General features: G+C 34.7%; 3 protein-coding genes across 5 annotated transcripts; 2 read left to right on the top strand and 1 right to left on the bottom strand.

The window, feature by feature from the left end:
• The first annotated feature begins 2,145 nt into the window (after window positions 1-2,145).
• LOC131661465 (uncharacterized) lies at window positions 2,146-3,280 on the top strand. The gene has a single exon (XM_058931014.1). The coding sequence runs from the start codon at window positions 2,221-2,223 to the stop codon at window positions 2,689-2,691; it is 471 nt and encodes a 156-aa protein (XP_058786997.1). The 5' UTR covers window positions 2,146-2,220; the 3' UTR covers window positions 2,692-3,280.
• A 215-nt stretch (window positions 3,281-3,495) lies between these two features.
• On the bottom strand, window positions 3,496-13,856 carry LOC131661464 (uncharacterized). Of its 3 annotated transcripts, none has more exons than XM_058931012.1 (14): window positions 13,251-13,856; window positions 12,141-12,220; window positions 11,376-11,534; window positions 9,925-10,138; window positions 9,378-9,464; window positions 9,136-9,275; window positions 7,842-7,922; window positions 7,660-7,724; window positions 6,846-7,018; window positions 5,261-5,391; window positions 5,071-5,158; window positions 4,586-4,799; window positions 4,359-4,462; window positions 3,496-4,171 (listed from the first exon to the last, which is right to left on the bottom strand). In XM_058931012.1, exons 1-14 carry the CDS (start codon window positions 13,416-13,418, stop codon window positions 3,716-3,718), a joined length of 2,160 nt encoding a protein of 719 aa, XP_058786995.1. In that variant the 5' UTR covers window positions 13,419-13,856; the 3' UTR covers window positions 3,496-3,715. The 3 variants fall into 3 exon arrangements, with proteins under 3 accessions (XP_058786995.1, XP_058786994.1, XP_058786996.1); XM_058931011.1 differs by having other exon boundaries at window positions 3,496-4,174; window positions 13,251-13,855; XM_058931013.1 differs by having other exon boundaries at window positions 3,496-4,174; window positions 11,376-11,512; window positions 13,251-13,284.
• On the top strand, window positions 13,660-15,190 carry LOC131658067 (uncharacterized). The gene is made up of 3 exons (XM_058927401.1): window positions 13,660-13,729; window positions 14,475-14,644; window positions 14,762-15,190. Exons 1-3 carry the CDS (start codon window positions 13,660-13,662, stop codon window positions 15,188-15,190), a joined length of 669 nt encoding a protein of 222 aa, XP_058783384.1.
• The last annotated feature ends 225 nt before the right edge of the window (window positions 15,191-15,415 follow it).

Here is a 15,415-nt window from a genome sequence, read left to right as displayed (position 1 = left end):
TTCTTTTAATAAAAATACGTACTACTGTAAGTAACAAATGACGGAGGAGGTGTAACCGGGGCCGGAACATATGACGGAGGAGGTGGATGTCCGGAGGAAGAAGAACCGGAGGTACGTCCACCGCGAGACAAAGGAGCCAATCAATGTAAGCTATAGTTTATCATTATCATCAGGGGACGTCATTACAAAAAATTGGGAAAAAAATCTTATTATTTTTAATCTTGATTTTTTAGAAATGACGTCCCCAGATGATAATGATAAACTATAGCTTACATTGATTGGCTCCTTTGTCTCGCGGTGGACGTACCTCCGGTTCTTCTTCCTCCGAACATCCACCTCCTCCGTCATATGTTCCGACCCCGGTTACCACTTCCAAAAACTAACATGATAAATCCAATACAAAAACACTGTGCGATACAATCCGAAATCAGAACAAAACAAAACAAAACACGTCAAACAAAACAAAAACATGTTATTCTGCCCGACGAGGGTTACAAAATACACATCAAACAAAATAAAAACACGTTATTCTTCCCGACGAGCGAACTCCTCCGAATGAAGATAATTATACCAATCCTCATCCCACTCAGTATCAGAACCATCAGCGTTGATCACGCCTGAAGGCTGAGCCTGCACGTCCGAGCCATGGACCCCCAGGGGACGAGAAGCAGAACCAGTCAAAAGCTTCTTCTTCTCCTTCACCTCCTTAACCTCCTTCACCTCTTTCACCTCCTTCTTTGAAGAACCCTTTCTTCCCTTAGCGCCCTCTTTAGAAGACGCAGTCCTGCGTGCTGGTTGGTTGCCTGACATGTTCCTGTAAACAATTGAAAACGATTAATATGCATAGACAAAATAAAAAACAAAAAAATTTGAACTTCAGATACATTTCGGAAGTTCATTTCCGAAAACTAGGATGGAGGTGTTTTCGGAAATGAACTTCCGAAACACCCCTGCGATGGAGTTTTCTGCAACTTCCATGACATACCCCTAAACCAAACTTCAAACCAAATCAAAATGCTTCTAAACAACCTAAATACTACTAACAACCTAACCATATATCATTTATGCAATTAAAACCCTAAATAACATGCATCACAAAACTAGATCTAAAAATTTCAAAACTTACAAAGTGTTAGGATTGAGAGCTTTTGAATGTTGTTTAGCAGTGTGATTGGAGCCTTGATGCAGCTTTGGAATTCTGTTTGCACAAATTTTCGCCTTTGCCACTTTTTGTTTTGATTTAGGGTAAATGATTGGAGGAGGGGGAGTGTTTTGATAAATCTGCAGAAATCGCAGTATTTCGGAAGTGAACTTCCGAAATAATGTTTTCGGAAATGAACTTCCGAAATAAGTCAATTTTTTCAAAAAAAGACGTTTTCAGAAATGAACTTCCGAAGCAGGGGTATTTTGGAATTTTCGCAGGGAGGTGGCCAAAGAAATTTTCTTATTGATTTGATGGATGTTTAAACATCATATAACTAAACTTTTAATTCGTATATAATTTTTAATACACCACTTTAGATAAACACTACATTTTTTTGTGTTTTGTCAACAAAAAAAAACTTTTGTAATATGGTATTGACCACAATCAATTATGATAAATAACTTTTTAAAAGATTTTGTGTATTACCTTAAATAGAAAATTATATAGGGGGGCGAAGTACACAACTCATAAACTTTTGACTTTTTTTTTCTTTTTACTAAAAAAAACTTGACGATTTTTTTTTACTCTTCTTTTCAAAAGAAAAAAAAAATATCCTTAAGCATTAAGACAAAAATACAACGATATTATCATCATATATAAACGCTATTACAACTAATTCAAAATAAAACGCTAGTAGTACTAAATATTCATAGATTTATTTGCCAGTCACTTTCAATTACAGATATCATCAAAGATTACCTTCTAAAAAACAAAATAAAAAACATGGATTACATTGAACGCAGTCAGAACACAATAATCTCGTTCTGGTATACAATGATAATTATTAACACATTTCCTTATCCTGATGATTATAATAATGAAAAAAATCATTGTTTAATAAAATTAAATGCAATAATAGTAAAAAACACGAACAGGAACGAACCTTCGGGGTCGTCGTGCATTGTATTATTGTTGTATTTCAATTTTCAACACATTATTTCTTTGACCAATGATGTATAAATAAACATTACACACGAGCACATAGACGCATCAAATCTAAAAAAAAGTTAGCAATAATGAATCAAATGAAGTTGTTGTGTGAATTAGAAGCAACAAGAGTAAGGTGCAAAGAGCATCCAAATGATAAACAATTACCGGGTGTTTGTTCCTCTTGTTTAAGAGACAAACTCTCGCAGCTTTATACTAAGAACTCTAATGATTGTTCTCTCTACTATTCTTCTCCTTTGTCACCGGGTTCTCCTCAACCTATTGAGGATGATTCAACGAATCATGGGTCTTTGGGGCATCGTAATAGGCGCTTTCACCGGAATGCTTCGCATGCGGCTGGTTCGGTTTCTTGTATGATAAGCTTTAATAATGCTTTGAATTTGAAGAAGAGCAAGTCGCTTGCCGTTGCTACGAGGAGCAGAGTCAGGGAGAGGGATGTTGGTGGGGGGCGGGGAAGGAAGAAAGATGGCTTTTGGTCCAAGGTACTTAAACTGAGAAGAAAGGAGACAGAGGAATCTGTTGTGAAATCCAGGACTTGAAGGTTGATACATGATGTGTTTGTTACATATTAAATTTGGATTGTATCAGAAATTTCTTTAGATTTTAATTATATGATTTTATTGTTATTATTTAATTCCATCAACATAAATGGCAAAATATTGCATTCTTTGAATTCTCCTCCATGCGTAATAGTTTTAAAGAATAAATAATGTGTCGGTATTGTTTCAATGTCGAATAGTCACCTATGTCAAACATCATACACCTTTTTATTCAGAGGTGTGTATTGGTATTATAAGATGTAGATCTATGCTTTATTTTATTTTTACAGAAGAATGCGGCAGTCCAAATGTTTTATATCTGGTGATGAAAAATGAGCAAAATAGGCATCCAACGGATAGAATGCAATCTACAAAGATATTATGAGTGGAATTAAATTGAATAACGCTCTCCAACACCAATGAGTTTGTGTTTACATTACCAAAACAATACTAATTTTAAGATGTCAGAAATTATATTTGTAACTTCTAAATGAAATAGTTTTACATTGTTATTCAATAGAAATATATCACTTAGTCATGTCATATCAGTAATTTAAAAATTACAATAACTAGGCATGATACATGGTCGTGATACTGTCAATGCATCACCCCTTTTCTCAACAATTTATATCATTCAAATTTTACTCCAAATTTATTAGAGATTTTTTTTAGTAGCGAGTGCAGATTGAGAGGTTATATAATCAAACTAGGAATCCTAAGCAGGCAAAACATTGGTTAAGCTATTTCCTGGTACAATTTTGAAGTGTTTCTAAATTCTAAGATCAGCTATAGCTTTTGTGACAATGATTTGTAATGTATATGATTATCTCTGTAGTAGCCTATATTTTCATCTTTAGGTGGCAATGGGAGTTTTAGTAGTGTTTTCCTAAGCAGAACATTTATAATTTTCCCATCACTGTACATGATAATATGAACCTGCATTGTCAATCCAATAACATTTTACACTTGTAAGTTCTTGCCAAATGAATATCACCTAGAAGGACTGCAAGTAACGATTTCCATCCTAGTCCTCGTCATTGTAAGTAACTTGGTCTAAAGATGGCCGTTTGAGCCTTTGAAATATATCATCAAGTGACTCTGAAGAGGACACTCGAGAGACTGCATTTTCCTGTATTTGTCGTATAGGTAAAAACTTTTTGGCCCCTATGTTGGACTTGAAACTCTGAAAGCCTGTCTTCATTGTGTGCCACGTCGAAGCCAAACCTGAAGACGGTGCTCCAGCTGAACTTTTAGGGTTAGTACTACCTTCATCAAGCGCAGAATAACCAGAGGCTGTATTTTTCTCTTCTGCCTTGAATTTAGATAATGGCCCACCCTGCCCTCTAATTGCCGCATACTTGTTGCTTATGGCTTCTCTGCTCGAGCCATATCTTCTTGTCTCTTCGTCCAAAGTTTTTGTCAGACCTCCGTTCCCTTCTTCAGTAATTAAATCAGTTGTCTTCATTTCAACACCGTTCCTCTGCTGAAGAAGAACAAGGTATAAGACAAGTAAACTATAATACCAAAAGAAAGTAGTAGTTCCAAATGTCATGCATGGCAGCTAAAAAATCCATTAGATTAAATTGGATAAGATCATATGATACATGACAGAAAACAATGGAGATCATATTGCTTCCACTTTTTGAAAGTATAGGTCTACTACATACCCTATAATTGCTGCCTGATTCAATATCAATTCCATTGAAATTCCTTGCGAGCGGAACAACTTGCTCTTCCCCGATTTTGCGCCCTTGTTCAAGCCAAGACCGTTCTACAAATAAAACAGAACTAATCAGGCATATGTATTATAAAGTCAGCATTCAATAATTCACATCAGATTTGTCATTGACCAAATTGAGATAAAGTTTTAACTACGGGAATTTTCATTTGATACCTTTTTGTAAAATAATTACTCCAGATGGATCCAAACCATCCATATCCTCAGCTTCAGTTTTGAAAATATATCTCTTCCAGCTCCCCAGAAAATCAAATACTTTGTCAAAGAAGTCGCTTGCAACCAAAAGGGTGTATGTAACCATAATAAGTGGATAGATTTTGTTAAACCTATCCCCAAATAAAGGGACAGCATTGTCAATGTTCCCCATTCGCTGCAATCATAGATAAATTGTGCACTATATTAAGAAAATTAGCAAAAGGAGCAAAAATGTTCTGGGGAAAAAGTTCAGATAGTTTATCAGTTGCTAGCTAAGTCAAGCACAAATGAGAAAAGTTATCATGAAACAAAAATAGAAAAGACGTGTAAAACTAAATCGAAATCAACAAAACCACACAAACTAGTGTAATTTGTAAGGAGAACAAAACTATAAAAAAAAAAAAAAAGTTATCTAATGAATGATAAAAATGGATTCATAAGAATACCTTTTCAAATATAGTTTCTTTATGAGGACCGAGGCGAATGAGATTGAGGAAGTTGTATGATATAGGGGGAGCATAACGAGCCACCATCCTGGAAAAAAATAGGATATAATATAACTGGTAGTCATTGCATCATAGGGAATTAAAAAAACAAATATGAGTGGTGGCAATATATCAAATAAAAAATACATACGAGCATATCATAAGCAAGTTAACTGAGCTGGTCTGCCTGGGCGTCAGTGAGTAAAACATCAACATTCCAATTTTGAATAGAGAATAGTATGTGCAGATGCACATGTACATGAGTGGAACAAAAGCAAATGCCTGTATAATAAGTTGAAGGTAAGTAAGTTACTTCATACAATCTTTTACAAAGAACAGAGTGAACAGAAAAATACATCACAGTACATGATTCACATCATTAAAAATAGATTGTTATAATTTACAATATTATTAAAAATAGATTGTTATAATTTACAATACAAGGACACTGAACTCTAAATTGCCATGAATGCATAAATGCTACAAAAGTTAGTTGAGCACGACATTGACATGGGATTCAAAATGAAGTTTGTCTTCATTTCAAATAAGCAGCAGTGTAGAATCAAAAGCATTTTATTGAAGCAAAGACACGTGAGATTTCATTAGCAATTTGTTTGCAATATGTACATCCCTGAACCTAAACCTAAAGGACTGAAAGCTTATTTCATTAAAAAGAGAGACAAAGACATGCCCATATTAAAAGAAAATCACATGCCAATACACTAACGAAGGTCGTCTAAATCACAAAGAAGTTATAAGAGATAGGACAGCCGTCATATAGAATGTTATATGATTTCCAGGTCTATGAATCAGATTCCCTGAAATAAAAATGATTAGGAAATAAAAATGATTAGGAAATAAAAATGATTTGAAAATGACTATACCCATGTTTGTTATAAGATTTAGAAAAGAAAAGAAAAGAAAACTATTCTAAGGTATAAAGATTCCTAGGAATGGAATATCTTCCCATAACTTCCATAATTCCCATGACTTTACTCCCATATGAGGAAGTGGAAATGTATACTGCCATGAAATTTGATGGATTTTATTTATAAAAAAGAGAGGAAATTTTCCTGGGAATATTAAATTATGTTCCCCAACACATTTTTTAGAAAACACCCTGGAATTAAATTCCCATCATTGTATTCCCAAGTAAGTTATTCTTGGAAAAAAAAATTAAATCCATGAAACAAACGCCCTCTAAAAGATAATATCTCACAATATCTTGATATTATGATAGAATATATTACTCTACCTCCTAGAATTAGTATATAATCCTAGAGTATATTATGTTATCTCCTAAGATTAGTTTTCTATATTACTTAGATTTTATTATGATCTCCTTCCTAATTTTCCTATTTATTTAGGATTGGGAGAGGCCTTGTATTGCAACCCCTATAAATAGGGGTTAATAATTTTGTCTTTTGTACCAAGTTATTATCAATAATATACAAAAATTCTTATTATTCTTTCCTCTTTTTATCTAAAATTCACAATTTAAGTTTAAACAATTTCACCATTAAATCTTCACCCAAAACTCTTTTAAAAAGAAGGGATATATTTTACATACATAAACAGCACTCAATGTCCAACATACGAAAAACAAATAATTCTAATAGATTCGGTCTACCTGCAGATTTTAAATCGATCGAGAATCACATTTTAAATACAAACATACATATAGCATATATAAATGTCCACTATATGGAAAAAATCTTTTAACAGAACCGATCTACCTGCACAAGCAGCTCCTGTGTTCGCACGGATTTTATAAGAATGGAGAAAAGCGATAGATCGATGCTAGGCAGCAGAGTTGCCTCTGCTAAAAGAATCGCAACAGACATGATACCAAGCAAAACAGCAAAGCCTTTTTCAACTTGTTTCCTTAAAACGCATTTCCAAAAAAACTCTGCAAAGAATAGCCATTAATTCAGAACCACAATTTCAATGCCTCTAACCAAAATATTCCTTATTCAAAAAGAGAATGGGGACTTAATCTTGCATGATTAAATAACGCAACATAACATGTACCGAGAAATCTAATTCAAAAAAGGCAAGACAAAAGTGAGATAAAACCTATGAAGCCCGGATACATAGTACGATATGGATACGATATGGCACGGTCAAGACATGTTAAGAATAATTTATTTGTATATATGTATATGTAAAAGTCCACAATGTTTATGAAGATCGTATAGCCACTTGCTCATAAATACATAAATATATCAGAGTAGTCAACACATTATTTTGCTCCTAAGCAATATTGCAATCATGCACACAAAATGAAAAAAATATGTAAAATATATCAGTAGAATTACTACAGATGTCTCATTTACATAGTAACTGAGCAAGTCAGATACGAAGCATTACTTTTTTCTTAATATCTTACTTGACAAAAAAGGCAATGTTGACATAGCATCACAAACATCCAATCAAAAGAACATCAATCAAATAATAATTAAAAAAATAGTCCATGCTATTCCAGATGTAGTAAAAAAATATTCCAAGAAGTTAGAAAAAAACGGGATTAATAATAAGTCTTGTAGTTACCCAAAGTATCAAGTAAAGACCCCAACTTGCCAGTCCGATCAGGTCTGATGGTTGAATTATATTCCCTGAAAATATAGTATGAAATAATGGGTAAGGTGAGGGTTCTAGAACTGCAATATATTAAACGAGTTTGAAGTATCGTCCTAAACCAACAAAGCAGAAAAAATAAGGTAGAAGCAAACCATCCAGTTGAGTTGCGACGTTCATAATTCTTTATTGTATCTTCCAACTCAAGGGCTTCCAGTACATAAGTTATATACTCACTGCAAAGGCAATAATATAAAATAAATTTTGACTATGGCTGAAGGAAATCTAAAGTGCCTTTGTTGTAAAGATTTGACAGAAGTAAGAGCTACAACAAACAATAAAACTGCTATATATATCATATCACCATATATCAATCATTATGTAAGAGAAGCAATAAAACTGCCATAGATTTACAAGGTGTCTTCATGTTAATAGATACTAGGAAGCAAAGATGGGACTCTTCTTCACTGCCCAAGTAAAGCCAAAAGTAAGAAACTAATGAGCATAATTACTAATTACACCAATAGTAAGATTCAGTAGAGTAGAAGTACAGAAAATTTATCAGAAAAATACCTACAAAAGAAATGTGTGGGACATGTGAGGAGACTACAACAACAACCGAGCCTTATCCCACTACATGGATCAAATCACGCCATAACTTTCTATAAAGACCATGTTTCTATCAAATTTGTTAATCTCAAGATCTTTCTTAATAGATTCTCCTATAGATTTTCTAGGTGTTCCTCTACCTCTAGTTGTTTGCCTCCTCTCCATCTGATCTATTCTCCGTACAACAAATCTACAGGCGTTCTCTCTACATGTCCAGACCACCTAAGCATATGTTGCGCCATCTTTTCTACTATAGGTGCTACCCCAACACTCTCTTTAATATTGTCATTTCTAATCTTATCTCGTCTAGTCTTACAACACATCCAATGCAACATCCTCGTCTCTGCTACACTAACATTACTCTAGTGTTGATATTCTTAGCCGCCCAACATTTTGTCTCGTACAACATCACAGTTATTACTGTTGTCCGATAAAAATTTTCCTTCAGCTTGAGCGTTACTTTTGTGTCGCATAAAACCCTTGAGACCCTCCTCAATTCAGCCACTCAACTTGAATTCAATGGTTTACATCTCCTTCTATTTCTACATCATTTGGGATTACGGACCCTAGATATTTAAACCACGTGACTTGTGGTATGATATGGTCACCAACCTTCACCTCTACTTCGACTCTCCAAGTAGGACATGTGAGGAAACAGATCAAAAATTTGATTTTCACTAATCAAATTAATAAGTTGTAGGCATTATCATTGACATGCAGAACAAAAATAAATAGCTATAGATCTAATAAATGTTTTCCTCATTGTAAAATCATAACAATTGAATTTACCATAAATGCTGTAAAGGATTCAAGAACACATGAAATTGATAACAGGCTTACCTTTTGTATCTATAATATTCTTCGCGAGCATTTCGAAGATGACGCCTTAGTTTTGCCATTGACTTCTCATCTGTATCATAATCCATATCATTTTCCCCTAATTGTCCACCTTGTGGTTTGAAGGATGGGTCTTCTCTAAACTGAAAAATTGAATGTTATGCCTAACAAAGATAGCAAAACTGCCAATACAGTTTATGGATCAAAACTCTTCATCAAATGAGTTAAGCTCAAGTGTTCAATACCATTTGAGTAAGCATTTCATCAATGACATTCATATAAGGTCTCAAAGGATCCCGCTTAGACATCTGCTTGGAGGTTGCTTGGGCAACCTACACAAATGAACAATCATTAAGCTCCATGAATCATGTGTGTCTGTGTGTTGAGGGGTAGGTTGTAAAGCTATTTTACAAAGAAATACTCAATGATGATGCATATTTTCTACCCAGCATGAGTATCAAAAAAATTAGATTTTCAACTCATACAGAACTTGAAATGAAGCCAACTGGAGAAATACAACTGGGAGTATGGTTCTTTTAGTAACTTTTTAATTATCGTAGGACATAAATCATAAACAAGAAAAGTTGGTTTTATAATTCTGAACAGTATATGTACACTAGGAAAACAGCCACAACCAAGCCTTGTCTCTTTAGATGGTTTGGTTACATAGACTAAATGACTAAGTTGACTCTATTAAAAACTAAAACCTTTAATAAATCAATTCACAGTAATGTCTTCTTAACAGTAAAATTGCAAAATATATTTTACATTCAACTTGAATGTATGACTTACAACAATAGCGTTTGAAAGTTCTTGGTGAGCATCATCAAGTTTGACAGCCATTTGGGCAATTTTGTGGGAAAGAACTTTCTGACGGGTTGCCCAATCGGCATTTCGCCAAATGCTTTTAGGAATTTCGCTTAAACCAAAGCCAAGAAGAAATGCACCCGTAACAAGTCCAAATGTATTTGAGCAAGTCATAGCAAATCCCAAAAGACTCCCACTCCTGCTTACAAAAGTATCAACCAACTACAAAAATCATTCCTAAAAAAAGTATGGCCTATTTAAAATTGAAATTAAACACACAAATACAAGTGGGAAAAAACCCTATTTTATGCTAACTTGTCTTGTCAACCGTGAAAAAAAAGACAAATAGAACGGAAAGGAAAGGAATGCTTATGGTTATATGAGTCTAATTCACATATAATTGAGATACAAGCTTATGTTATACGCAAAGGAAAGGAATGGAATAGAACGGAATGAAAACATAATAGGTTCTATTGTTTGGATTTTTTGAAACATGGTTGAATAGAATGGAACATGATGGATGAAGTGCATTTCATCCCGTTCCATTCAATACCCCAATTTGTCTTGCCCTCCAACTTGAGGTCATTGGGGTGGAAACATTTTTCTTCATTCAATCATTAAAATTTTCAAATAGCCCGTTCCACTTTATTCTGTTCTACCTCATTGCATTTCATTTTAATATCTCTATTAGATATTCAATCTAGAAGTTCCTGGTACGAGATTCAACACTACTGGAACATCCTACCACGTCCCTCTCCCTTCCCAAGTCTCCTAATTTAGATCCAAAGACAGTTGGACACCACTCTAATGATGTGGCCTCCCCTATCCCTAGCACGGTCTTAGTAACCAAAAAAACAACTATACTTTATTTCAAATGACCTCACAATTTTTTGGTATGCATTTATCCTTATTATTGTATACTCAAGATGTTGTTATATTGAGATTTTATAAAATTGTTATCTCATAAACTGCGTTAGCCTTGCAGAGTAAATGCACAGATGCCAAAAGACTATACAAGTTAGATTGAAATCTGCACTTGCAAATCCAGAGCTTTATCAGAGTCAGACAGATAACTATTTTACATAAGTCTCTTAAAAATCTCATTATTCACTCAAGCAGGGGGGGGGGGGGGGGGGGGGGGGGGGGGGGATGTTTGATCTGCACAAGCTCAAATCAATTTTCAATATATCAGTTACTCATATCATAACTAAGTATGCAGTTAAGCGTCAAAACAAAGCATGTCTGCATATAATAGTAAATAATAGAAAGAAATCAGTTGTCATTTGTGTTGTTGAGGAAACTGTAGGAAGTTACAAAGCGAAAACAACTATCTTGATGATAGAGAGAGAAACTCCAAGAAGCAACGATATGAAGCTAACACGATGCTAACATCAACAGGTAACAAAATAAATAAGGCTAAGAAGATGAGAACTAACCAGCTCCTGTGCATCATAATTAGAAGAATAATTCCGAAAAGGCCAATGGATCCCACAATTAGATAGAAAACCAAATTAACATGTACACTAGTCTTCAATCTTTCTGATACAGTGAAATCCCCTGCATCTTCAAAACCCTGAATAAGGGGCACCACAGCCCTGCTTAGGATAAATAATTTAAATGAGGAAATTCCATCTCTAATCTGTAAAAACTAATAAAGTATCGCCTTGCAATATCATGATTAATATGTAGACAAGCATATAAAACAATTTAACAATACACTGCATACACAAAATCAACTAAATTTTTTGCAATTATACATAAAAGCTATATAGAAACAATCAATTTGTACTACAAAAATGTTAACACACATCTAAGCCTTGCATATATGAACGTTTAATATTAGAGATACCAACAGAAAACAGTATTAATTTTTCAAATTTGTTGATGATTTACATTAAAGAGTTACTTCAGCTTGATGGCAATACAAATGACAAATTAGATTAGATACATGAGAAGTTGTGCAGTCCACAGACTAAAAACAAGGACCCAGGATGAATGTTTGAGCTTAGGGCATTGGAAAACAAAGTAACTATCACATGATAAACCAAGCTAGGTCAAAAAACTTTAAATTTTGGATCATCAACTACATGTGGAGCTCGGAATCAGCCTGCCTTTCTAAACGAGCCACCTCGTTTGAAGTGCGCGGAATACAAGGCTATGAAAGTGATGTAAATATAATCACAAGCTTTAAATTGGCGTACCAAGTAAGCAAAAATGTACTCCAATATGACCAGCTCCAAAAGAAAGAAATGCCTCCATTCTCAGTGTGAGAAGCTATTGTCTGAAAGTGTCATAGAAACACCATTAATGAATGAAATAATACACATACAGTTCTTCAATTAACCACAACATTTTGCACCTTATAACAATATACAGTTTCAAAAATCTACTGTTCGAAGGGGAAACCCCCATTATTGGCCACAATGTAAATTGAGCTGAACACCAAAGAAGAGGCAATGCAGCAGAAAAAAAAAAGATTTAAATGACACAAGCTTAACTGAAATAAAAAGGCACGAAGCTTCCTGGTCCATAATAAGAAAACAGCATAATTTTTGTCCAAATTTTGGAGTAATTACACTAATCCAAATTTTCCAGTGTTATAAATAACTAAATTTTTCTCCTAGTTTCTAATTTAAAAACTTCCCCATGTCCAAAATTTCAAGTCCCGTTTGAAAGTTTAGGCTTCCTCTAAGATGAATACTTGTTATTCATGAAATTTGAATGTTAACTATAATCCATGTTTTTGCCATTCGCTTATGTACGCCTTTATTAGGAATATGGATTGGATTCACTTGTAATGAGAATTGGGCCTTGGTCCAATTCTCTCTCCTTCCCCTCTCCTTCCCCTCTGTCAGAATTCTGTTATGAATTCGGTTAAGAACTCAGTTATGAGTAGCACTCTACAACCAACTATAAATAACTACACTGTAAACTGAAATGTGTAATCAAACATTTTTCATTTTCTCTAACAATCTCTCTCTACTCAATGATTATCAAACTCTAGCAGCCTTTACCAGCATCTAGATTCTAGATTACCTATGGGCATACAAACCTCCCCCATATAACCCTCCACACTAATCAAACATGCAATTCAACATTGTTTTTCTGGCAGCAACCTTCAAGAAGAAAGCTAGGCAAAACATTCCTAAAATTCCATTACACAATCATAAACCTAAAATACTGAGTTAAGACAATCTACAGTACTAACACCGCCACAAAATACACAGCATCATAACTGAAACTAAAATTTCCAATAAAACGAAATCCGCTCATGTGAAATGAAAATGAAGGAAGACGAAAAGAAACGGTACCGCCCAAATGTCAGCAGGGACGAGAATGATGATGGAGAGTGAACAAAACCAAGTATATCCAACGGTGAAAAGCACATATCGAGGAACATCTGGACCGGCAAAGTACCTCAACGTGAAAAGCACCATCCCCGTTGTTAGAGGAAGCGAGATCAGGTAAAACACCCACATCTCGCTGCCTTCCTCACACACAAACGCACTTTACGATATCAGCAACACTGATCGGCGAGACAGATCATAGATCGAACTATCGATTGCAAAATTGCGAAATTGGAATCGCAGACACGAGGTGGAAATTGTTTACGCGCTCGCACCAGCAACCACCTCTTGGCGCGCCACGCGTTTCTGGAAGATGGAGCTAGCGTGTTGGAGTTTGGTAATTTTTGGGTCAAAATTGGCGTTTAAGCTGTGAATGGGGTTGAAGAGTTGGGTTGAGATGGTTGCAACCGCGTTTGTTACCGGCGAAATAAGCACTTATTGTTGTTCGCTTATGCTACAAGTGTTCTTTCTCCCCTGTGTTGGAGTTTTGTTTTCCTTGTTAACACGTTGATATTGATAAATAGTGAAAAACTGAATGGAAGTTCTTTAGTTCTTACTTTTTCCTTTTCAGTCGGCGTTCAAGATTTTTTACTTATTTATAAATTGAAGGAAGCCACCAAATTAAGACTCCGCTTTGTTTTATAAAAAAATGGAGATTTGTTCCATGAATTTGTAACCATTTTCTAATGTAGTCATTAATTTTTTACCTAGCACAATAGTCCCACAAATTTGGTCAATTGTTTCTCTTTGAGGTTGCTAATGAAATTATATTATGCAGTATCCTTATTGAAGGAAGTTAAAGAGGATTGTTTGGTTTGAAAAGAGGAGCAAAACGGTATTTATAATGTTAAAACAGATTATAAATTTTGGATGGAGAGTCTGTGTAAGCATAAATGGTGTAGTGTAGAAGGCGATCGGCATTGATTGTGGAAAATAAGATTCCTCCAAAAACTAAGCATAAATGGCGTAGTGTAGAAGGCGATCGGCATTGATTGTGGAAGATAAGATTCTTCCAAAAACTAAGCACTTGATTTAAAGGATTTGTCGTAGTTGCCTTCTTACAAGAAATAGGCTTCGACAATATTATGTTCCACCCTACTATATGTCAATTATGTAAAGGAGGGGTGGAGAATGAGTGGTATGTGTTCTTTAGTTGTGCACTAACGTCTCAATGTTGGAATGTGGCAGGTTTAAGTGATGTTATTATACCGTGTCTTCAAAGGTTTAATGAGGTTAAAATGGTTTTTCAAGACATTTGTACTAAAGAGGATAAGTGGGTCGTAGGTAGAGTGGCGGATATGTTATGGGGGATTGGGAATAATAGGAATTATTGGATATGGAATAATGAGAAGAAAGATGTGAATCAGTTCGGGATGCAAGATTATCATATTTGGAAGGACTGATTTATGACTCAAAATTATCAAGATATGAGTGTTAATGACGACTATCATATCCAACAATAACCTATATGGTAGCCACCTGGTGTTGGGTGGGTGAAGTGTAATGTGGATGTTGGTTTCAATAAACACTTAGGAACAACTAACATAGGATGGTGTTTTAGAGACTACGATGGTAGATTCATCAGGGCAGATACTTTGTGGGATTTTGGGCTTTACATAGTTATTGAAGCGGGGGCTTTGGCTTTGAAGAAAGCGGTCCAAGGAGGCATTCAGGTGCAAATGGAACGCATTACCTTTGAAAGTGATTCTCAAATTATGGTGCAAGTTGTTCACGCTAATTATGTTGGTAATTCAAAATTTAGTGTGATTATATCTAGTATTAAGAATATGTTAGAATTACATTCCAACTTTGAGGTTAAGTTTGTTAAGCGTCAAGCGAATTTGATTGCTCACTTGTTAGTTAGGACGACTAATTCTAGACTAGGCGTAAGGTTCTTCATTTGATTCCTCTCTGTATTAAACAACAATTATTGCGTGAAATGAATTGAGTTTGCGTTTGTAAAAAAAGACCATGGAAAAGGAAACCAACGTAATGGAATGGGGGTGAGTAAAATTCATAAATCATATTGAATGAAAATTAAAGGATTGGATGGAAAGATTCTGTTCTATCTTTTATTTAAATTTAAACAGTGGAATCTTATTATTTACCTTGCAATTTCATTCGGTTAC

The sequence above is a fragment of the Vicia villosa genome, linkage group LG3 (assembly GCF_029867415.1).
Source record: "Vicia villosa cultivar HV-30 ecotype Madison, WI linkage group LG3, Vvil1.0, whole genome shotgun sequence".
Classification (NCBI taxonomy): domain Eukaryota; kingdom Viridiplantae; phylum Streptophyta; class Magnoliopsida; order Fabales; family Fabaceae; genus Vicia; species Vicia villosa.
This window is presented reverse-complemented; position numbering and strand designations above follow the sequence as displayed.